Source organism: Diuraphis noxia, unplaced genomic scaffold, assembly GCF_037042655.1.
Source record: "Diuraphis noxia isolate RWA-SAM2 unplaced genomic scaffold, SU_Dnox_SAM2 contig0002, whole genome shotgun sequence".
Taxonomy (NCBI): domain Eukaryota; kingdom Metazoa; phylum Arthropoda; class Insecta; order Hemiptera; family Aphididae; genus Diuraphis; species Diuraphis noxia.
Genome location: NW_028301712.1, coordinates 45,278,171 through 45,288,551, shown reverse-complemented (window position 1 = coordinate 45,288,551; position 10,381 = coordinate 45,278,171). Strand labels below are relative to the sequence as shown.

General features: G+C 28.4%; 1 protein-coding gene across 1 annotated transcript in view; it reads right to left on the bottom strand.

Moving 5' to 3' along the window:
* Window positions 1-1,494: 1,494 nt before the first annotated feature.
* LOC107164819 (uncharacterized) overlaps window positions 1,495-10,381 on the bottom strand; it is a 25,567-nt gene continuing 16,680 nt past the window's right edge. The window contains exons 10-16 of the mRNA XM_015512778.2: window positions 4,558-4,764; window positions 3,832-4,067; window positions 3,289-3,447; window positions 2,597-2,665; window positions 2,302-2,370; window positions 2,022-2,177; window positions 1,495-1,913 (exon numbers count right to left, since the gene is read on the bottom strand). Of these exons, the coding sequence (XP_015368264.2) occupies window positions 1,823-1,913; window positions 2,022-2,177; window positions 2,302-2,370; window positions 2,597-2,665; window positions 3,289-3,447; window positions 3,832-4,067; window positions 4,558-4,764 (987 nt within the window). The 3' untranslated portion in view covers window positions 1,495-1,822. The remainder of the gene's footprint in view (window positions 1,914-2,021; window positions 2,178-2,301; window positions 2,371-2,596; window positions 2,666-3,288; window positions 3,448-3,831; window positions 4,068-4,557; window positions 4,765-10,381) is intronic.

Here is a 10,381-nt window from a genome sequence, read left to right as displayed (position 1 = left end):
ACGTAATTGTTTAAAAAAAAGAAGAAAATTTAAGTGTTCATCGTTGCATGACGTATGCATAAAATGTATTATGATTTACATATTTATTCAAACATTTTATATACATATATACTTCATTTATATATAATATATATAGGTAAATATTATTTTACAAATGATCCCATTCAGCTGTTAATACAATTAATCATATTAACGAAGTATAAAAACAAAATCTTAAATGTATACTAAACAAAATGTACACCTATTTTATTACATAAATATTATAACTATCATAAGATGGGTACAAGAAAATTATATTTATGCATACCTTTATAAATTATAAACGTTAAATTAAATAATAACTATAAAAACTTAGGTAATACATACACATAGAATAAATTGTTCTCTATGAAAGAAGAAAAATTATAATACGATATAAAAACTACTCTTTTAAAATGATTAGTGTTCACGTAAATGACGAATGTTAGATTTTAAGTGTACTTGTGTTAGACATTTTGTTAGTAGGTAAACGAATTGAATAAATTTAAGGAAAATTATAGTTTTCTATTCAAACGTAATGCTGCCTACTACATGGTTAAATTGTTGATATATTTGAAATTATATAAAAACAAAAACTAGGTTCAATAACTGTATGCAATTTCAAAATAAAGTTACACTTAAAGAACCTTTAATATTTTGTTGATAGTCATTTTGTGAACACATGTGATTGAGATCGATGTGAAATTAATTATTTTGTATGGCATCCTAAGCATAAGAATAATGATTTGAAACTAGTTGAGGTTCACACTAATATTATAATATAAAGTGTAAAATACGAAAATAAAAAAAGATTATAGTATGATTAAAATTTGAAAATGCTAAATGTTATTGAGCTTCTCCAAAATCAATAAAGTTTAATCATAAAATAGTTTGTTTATAGTTTTATTATAAATTTTAAAGTAATATGACATTTTATAGTTTAGTTGTACTATACGAAATATTGTGGTGTATAGTCTCAGTTTAATTATTATACGTTCCTTAAATGAATTATACAAAACAGTGCAATATATTTAAATGATTCGACTCACTTGTTCTCAAGTCTATCGTTTTGATAATAGGATTTTAATATAGATTAATTTCTGCCAACAATGCAAGTATAGCCGAGCACGTTTTGACCCTAAAGCAAGCCACGAGCAGCACAGTTTTTTCATGGTAAATCGAAAATTCAAAATTACACAACTAATCATAATTAAAAATTGATCTATGCACACACACACACGCACGTACATTAAAGGTATTACCAGTGTTTGTGTACACGGGCTATTATCTTAATTAAATTCTGCATCGGTATTATAAAATATGTGTTACAAGGTGATTGGTAAGCACTTTTGAAGTTGGCGAATCGTTGAATTTAATAACAGGTTCATATAATAGTAATATCATCGAAAAAATATTACCACTCCTATTTGCAAAAAAGTGTAACGGTTTTTAACGCCGTTGATATTATACGCTTAATAAATTGAGTGAGCTTCCGAGTATATAATATTATAAACATAAAATATAGTATTGGGCAAGGACTTATCAATATTCAAGGTGACTATTGAACGACTAAAACATGTGCAAACATATTATAAAAGTATTGTAAGGTCTCGTAAACGTGTTTTAAACATAATATACAATTATCATATTAACAGTAGGTATTATATAGGTAATAGGTGTTATAGGTGTATAGAAATCTGTGTACGGAGAGTGCTATCCGGATAAGAAAAAAATGTGCACGTCGAACCGGAACCACTATCGAACGTCTTATAGTGTTTTTATACCATCGCGGGCAGTCCGATTCTCAATAGTTAAAAGACATGTCGTCCGTGGGCGAAAGCGCACCATCCATTTTTTCTAACTTTATCAAGTCGTCTTCGAAGGATACCTTAGAACTAAAAAATAAAATAAAACTATATAATATGAATTTCAATAGAACCACGCAGTATATTATCTTAGGTTTATGTTATTATTATTATTTTTGGGGCTCCTTGAATATTTACTCAAGTTTAACTATCGAGGAATTATTATTCACGGCCAAGACGGCGGCGTTGCAAGTTCCTTTTGGTGGTATGGCCTCGTACAGGCTGTTCTCCACGATTACGGTTGCGTTGTCCGGAATTTTAGTTCGACACAACATCGCCTCGGAGTTGATATTTCTGCGAAACATACAAAACACCACGTGTTGTTGGACAATATAAAATCGAAATATTATATGATGCTGCTCTGATATATCGCGGCGATAAAATGAATAAAATGAATAAAAAATAATTTTATAATCACCCCGGGAATCGTACTCTATTGGATGTCAGGTTGGTTCTGTTGAAAGTAGTAATCCAGTTGCTCTGACTCCTGCGAATGTTTAAAAAATAATAATAATAATAATAAATAAAAAACTGGTTTAAACTGACGTACAATGATATAATATTACATGTATACGCAATATGCACGTGGTACCTATGTTATAATATTATGTATATATAATTTATATATTATTATTAAAATAATATCATTACGTGGGCCAGTCATTCGATAAATGGCCGAGTTATACGGCCTGTACGTAGCTAAAGGTACTCACATGTTTTCGATATCGTCTTTCAGCGGCGTCGTAGACGGACTCGAAATACATGACAAGTAACGGCCGTTCCTATATGACATATAAAATCATAACGTTATTTGGATGAACATTATTCGGTAGTAAAATTGACAAAAGGTGGTCTGAACTGTTTTTACATTTATTTTTTTTTTTCAACATGATTCGTACATTTTGATAATATAAACATAAATAAATTGCGCGTTATAATAATACATATAATAATATGCAAAGCTAAATATTAAAAAGTCAAAAGGTTAAAGACAACTTACAAAAGTTATTTAATTTAATTTTTATAACTTAACTATAGTTATTTTCGGGTTTCTTTTAACTTGATTTAATTATTTTTTAATTAACAAGAAATCAATGAATTCAATTTTTATTTAAAGAAATTAAGTTAATTCATTTTGTTTTCATATCATCAAATATTTTGGTAACGTTTGGTATTTAGTTTTTTAGTAAGTAAGAAATTATGCAGCTTTTTATAGACATACTGTATAAAAAAAAAACAGTTCAAAGTTCGTAAAAAATAAATTAAGCTAGTGTTTTATTTAAAAAACTTGTGTATTAACTTTCAATTTTTTCTTAGTAATTAAAATTAATTTAACTGAGTTAAAAAAAAAATCATTCAATTGTTTAGCTTTAAATTATTAAGTTTACATAATGCGTGTGCTCACTTGACGTATCCAAAATATAACAGACCCACGGCTACCATTGAAAGCATCAGGAAAAACATCGCAGCATACACTAAGGACATCATGGTGCTTGATTCGCTATTGGCGCTCATATCGAATAGTTGAGTTATACTCAAAACTTTGTCGTTCTGTCCTAAATGTCTGAACAATTATACATGCAATATTATGCTTATATTTCAATGTCATATCCAGGCGTATAAAAATAAATTTTAAATAAAATGCTTAATTAATCTATAAATTATTTTTTTGAAAGGAAGTTCGCTAAAATAACTTCAACCTTTCACTTCCACCGTTTTCTAAGAAATTATCTGTATAGACCATATGATATTAGTATTACTTTTCTAAGTTGCGCCGACCAGGTTCTACTTTCAGGATTTTTACAATAATTTTTAATAGCAATTCGCATTATTAAATTTATAATTTATCATAAGCCCATCTAAACTAATTTTTCGAAGGGGATACTAATTAACATTAAATTAATTTAATTTTTTAAAATTTTATGTCATATAAATCATTTCCACTGACTTTTCCAAATTCGATCCCAGCACCAGTGAATTATCTGAGTTGTTCACCCCATACACGATCATCATCCTCTCGGTGCGCCACTGCCCGTCTATGAACGTGTTGATTACGTCGTTGGTAAGTGACATGACTCTAACCCCTGATATTTCGGATAGCTGTGATTCGACGGCTGCGTTGTCTTCGGTGGTGCTGAACCGGACGTTCACCCTGACGATGTCCGAAAACGTCAGGAACTTCACCTGAAATCGTCCGACCAAGGTCCTATTTTAAGTTCATTGTATAGGTAATATTTGATAATCGTTTAAAATATATGCACCACGATGCCAAGTTATCTTAAAATCCTCAAATATTTCAAAATTCTATTCATCCCCCCCCCATCACACAGACCGTCAAACAATGCGTCCACAATACTACCATGTATTATGTATATTATACGATGTGGTAAATATAGATCGATCTAACAGTGATGGCGTGACGAAGGAAGAGATCGAAAGGCTATTTACATCTGATTTTCTTTTAAAGGTATGGGTACGTAAGTAACGAGCAATTGGTGGTAATTTTGTGTTAATTAGGTATCGAAATAATATTGTATAGTAATGATAATGACAAGTTAAAAATATTACAGTGACTGCTTTTGTTAGGTCATTGGTGCTGCAGGGTGGGTAAAATATCAAACTAGCCTCTGGAAAATGTTAAATTTGTCACGCCACTGAATCCCCCGATGCTTACGGTAATGGCCAGCATGGACTCGGATCCGTCGGATTTACCATCGTTGTCCTTGGCCACCACCTCAAATGATTTGCTCACAGTGCTGTCGTCTACCAGACTAGTACAGTATACTGTTCCTGTCTCTGAGTTAATGATAAAGTCGTTAGCGTCATCTCCTCTCAGTGAGTATTGTATTTTTCCGTGTTTTCCCGCGTCCTTGTCTGTCGCCTGAAACCCAAAACCGTCAAACAATAAAAAAAAAAAAAAATGATGCTTATAATAGATATTTTGTAATTACTATGTTATGCCATTCCATTCGTCATTGTTATTTTACGTTCATGTTATATTATATTTTCGTACTAAATGGTAAGAAAACAATAAGCTTTATGATACTATGTAAGTACATCATAATATGTGTTGGTAAGCATTATATAACTGCATTTTTAACGCTTGTACGTATTATATATATTGCTTAACAGAAAACAGACATAGGTATGTTGAACAAATATATTTTTATTCGACTTATATATAATTTAGAGAAAGAATTCTTTTCTTCAGAGTAATTTAAGAAGTTTACACAAACATGTTTACACAATTTGTCTTCCCTACAGATTATATTTGATAGAAAGCATGTACCATTTATAACGACCAAAAGATATATATGAGGAGTATAATGATTAAAAAACTTTTTGGACATTTTTGAACAGAATTCAATAAAAAAGTTTGACAAGAAAGAATAAATGCAGTTATGTTATGAAATTTTAAAACCATTATTGGGTTTACAGTTAACAAAATATGAAAATACAAATAGTTCACGATATCAAGATAAATATAAAATAAATGGTTTGCATTCAAATGTATAATACAATACAACGATATATAATGCTATAACACATTATTGATTTGTTGACTCAATCACTAAAAACCTAATTTTTATTAATAAAAAACAATTTAATAAACATTCACCTTCGGAATGAAAAAAAAAATTTTTTTCTATCAAAATAAACTTACAAATACTCGTGAAAAATGAGCATAAATATAAACACCTAAGTGTATAGTACGAGAGTTGATTGAACAATTTTCTACAACATGAATATTTTATGTATTTAATAATAATTTAAATGAAGAATATAAAATCGAGTTGGAACATATTTTATTATAATTGTATACATTCTATCTGCATAATAATCAAAAATGAATTTTTGAGTATTGTCTACTACACAAAATAATTTTTAATGTTTAGAAATGTTGTTTAATTTAACCATTTTTACGAAGCAGCACTTTTTTATTAAATATACAATGATAAAAAGGTTTTTTTAACATCTTAATATAATTCGATATTTTTTTGTTTTAGAACTTCATCTATTATCTTAGATTTCACAAGCTAATCATTTCGTTATAACATATTATATTTATTTAAACAAGATCAAATATAATATGCTCATTTTTATTTTTAGTTTGTACCATACATCGAATTTAGGATTTATATTTTAATAAATATTATTGTTATATGTCAGCAATTACTATAAAATAAAGTAAAAATGTAATAATAATTTTTAAATTTTTTGTCATTTTTCTTAGCTTTTTGTAGTATAACAATTATAGCTCAACAATTATAAAAATAAAAATTTTGTAAACATAATAGTAATCTTTATCGGTGTTTAGTTTTTATACTTGAAACTTACAGAAATGAAACTACTAAAAGACAGTTTTACAATTTAAAAAATATTCTATACAGTGCCATATTGTCCGCGATATCTTACTGAATATAGGTAACCTTAAACCTACTAATGGTATTCTGGAGTCAAAAGATGAATATAATATATTAATACAATGAATTTATGTTGAGTTGATATCTAGCGTAAAATAAAATAATATTCTTCAATATTTTTTTTCAATATAAATCTGATGACCATAAATCCGACAAGCCGATATTTAAATATATACATTACACACGTAATATATATAATCACACATACTATTTAATAAACTGCACTGATTGTAACCTCCTATTATGTTAACTGTTGGTATAATGTGCAACACAATAGGTATAATGGTATAAGTAACAACAGATTAGTTTTTGAACTGATTACAATCTAAATGTATCATGTTATTGCGTGGGGTTTCTAGTAGGTTTAATTGAAATATTAAAGGTTTAATTTGAAGAATTGTTTGATTATATAGTACATACGTTATGTATGACATTAAAACGTATATATAGTAAAAGTTAAAAATAGAGACAATATAATTAAATTTTATATGTAGGTACACATTTGAAGTATAATATTATAAAAAAGTAAGATTATCACTTAAAGTAGTTACCTTTTTAAAGTTTTTTTTTAATATTAATAACCAATATTTGAATTTTAGAAAAATCTAAATAGTATGTAAACCATATCATTTAAAAATAATATAAAAGTCTTTTTCTACAAAATATGACTATAGAAAATATAAGACATGGATGATGCTATTCATAAAAATTAAAACATAAAATTAAAAAATATATCATACATTTACAACTTAAAGTTAATATTTTTGCATCTTATTTTACTTCCAAGTTTTTAACACAGAAAACATACCCTTTTTAGGTATTTGCAGCCCTTCTCAAATCTTATAAAGGCGAGTTGTGTAACAAAATAAATTATAGTTGCACCCGTTTTTTTTGTTTTGCTTTTATATGCAGAGTTACAGAAATACAGAAAATATGGAAAACTTAAGTTTTCATTTATTCTGCAGTGTATGCTGTTTTTAAAACATAAATTCAACAATTGTAAAAAATGTGGCCTTGTAAGGGATAGTATACTTACTCAATATTGTGAAAATAAATAAATGTACTAATACGTAATAGGTAATGAAAAATAGCGTTCGTGATATGAAATTTATAAATGACATTGTTTTGCAAAATAGTTTACTAAAATATATGCGAAAATTAAGATAGTATGTAATGGCATAAATATTTCATGAATTAATAAGTAAAATAAATCAATCTCTGTGGCAGTGATAAATATTTGTAGTCTAATGTTAAGCATAAAATACTGAATTAGCAATGAAACAAACCGTTCGTTATAATGACATGAGTTGATAATATAACCTATCGATTATAACCATTGTCAAGACATTATTTAATTATTAAATTGTACTATAGATCGTTGTTATTAGCTGTATATTAGAATTTTAAGAAAATTTTAAATATTTCATTTGATTTTTACACGAAAGAATAATTTAATGTGTTCACAAAATACCAAGTATATTATATTATTGTATCAGTATTCAGACGTACATTTCAGACATACATTAACTAATTACGAGTATACGTAAGACACCGTTATTCTCACTAAATCGTCATTTCAAAAACTATTAACATTTTTGAAAATATCTGAAGTCTGTAAAAAATAGTATTTTTACCATGATAATTAAAAAAGTGTTTGCTTGTTAAACAATGTCATGAATTTTTGATTACACATTTCATAGTTGCATTTTTTCTAAGTATTACAATACATAGAGTTACATTTTTAACAAGAATAAATTATTTATTACTATTTATATTGTATTTATAGTTTGTATTTTATGTTCAAATAAAACGTGAATAATTATCAAAAAAAAATTCCCCTTTATACAATATTTGTTATACGTTGATATAGGGCAGGGATGGGCAACTCACAGTTACTATAGGGCCAATTTTTAGAAATGTAAAATATAGCGGGCCAGAGCATAGAAAGCAAAAAAAAAAAAAAAGGTCATTCAAAATATACATTTTAAATAGCATTTATTTTGTTTATAATGAAATAGGACATAAGTAATACAAAAAGCGTTATTAAAAATAATTTAATTAAATATTTATATACCTACCTACTATAACTATATTGTGACATTTATACATTTAACAATGTTCAATACCAGATAACAATTATTATATCGATAAGATAGAGTATACACTATACTAGACATTATAGATTACAGAGTATAGACGATAAAGTTTAAAATTGTATACCTATACCTAATGCAATTTGAAAATGTAGCGCGGGCCAGATAAAAAAGGCTCGCGGGCCGCCAGTTGCCCACCCCTGATATAGGGTTTCCAAAATGTTGTGAGACAAAAATTATAGGAATTGTGTAAGAACTGGAATAGTCTCCACCATTTCAAAGTCATTCGGAGTTCGGAAGAGCCTGTAAATAATTTAATGGGTAGTCAAATAGGTAAAACCTAAAAAGAAATCAATATTAGTGTTTACGATTATTTGGCGCCGCTGATGTTTAAACACTTGTCTGAATGAGGAGTAGGTAGTAAATACCATTAAACCATAAAGTTGTAATATGATATTATCATTTCAATATGGATGCAATTTATTGTTATGGATCTAAATAATACGTACTGTGCATAAATCAATATTCAATAAACATTGTTTGACACTGTCAAAGGTCAAAAAGAAGAGGCAAACCTCGATAAATGTTAACATTGTCGCGGACAATAATAATACGAATAATAATAATAATAATATATAATATTATAAAAAATAATGTGATGTATTACTATATGATTTTGTAGAAAACAATAGCTAAAATAATAATAATTATTAAATTGCGTGTACACTTTACACACACATACACAATATATATTATATATATGTGTATATTATTATTATACGTTCGCGCAGCAATATATCCAGCGTATCTATATATAGTTTGTGAGTTTGACTATAGTATGTATATTAGGTATATGTATACTATATACAGTATACACATATATATTATATAATATTATAATAGATACTTCCACTGATGCAGAGTGCAGTGTAGGCAGCTTAAGCGATATACGACTTTCTTCTCGTCGTAGTCGATTAATCACGGCTCGACGAAAACAAAATAGTAATAACAATACTACTAATAATAGTAATAATAATAATAATGGACAGACCAGACGCCGCGAAACGCGATTGCAAAAATTGAAAAAACATCGCGTCGGCCGCGGGTGATTTCTACCACGCTGCTTCGGGCTCTCGATAATAATAATAAAATAATGATATTTTGATAATCTGATGTGTATCTAACAACTAAATACCTATATTATAAGTGCATTAGAATAATATTATATACTATTATATATGGTGTCGAACACTCTGGTACTTGCAGTGCAGTTGAGAGTTGAGAGGATCATGACAGCTGCAGGTACTCATTATAGCTGTTCATAGTTTTATTTTGCGGTTACACGCGAGACTGTTCTAAACCAATAATTTTTACGACCACCGCCGCCGCTGGGGTGATATTTTTTTCATAACAACAGTGGGCACACGGCACACATAGGCAGTACTGCAGTCTACGCGATTTTATAATAATAATACGATTCGACCTGAACCTGCATGTTTTGGCCATGTAATAATCGCTCCGTCGTCGTCGTCATCGTCACCGTTGTCTATTTAAGGCGTCCGTTTTGCCTTGAATGTCTGCGCTTTGTACCTACCTATATACCTATACTATTATAAACTAGATCGACTCAAATACACCACGTCAAACACATTTTACGTTCTAATATACAGAGTAATACATATATATATATATATATATATATTTAGTACAACGACGTTTCCGATGTCCGGTCACAGTAAATTTATGTCGTGCGTGACCTAGACCCCGCGCGCAATTTTAAATCACAACCGCGACAATGTAGCAGGTATATAGGTACAGTACCTAATAATAATAATAATAATATCGATCGACCTTGTACATTTTTCGTGGATGATATATGCACATTTAAATATAGCCATACAAACCTGTGTAATATAATTAATAACATAACAATATTTAGTTCACTAAATTTGTTGACCATGATGTATCTAAAACGTCGATA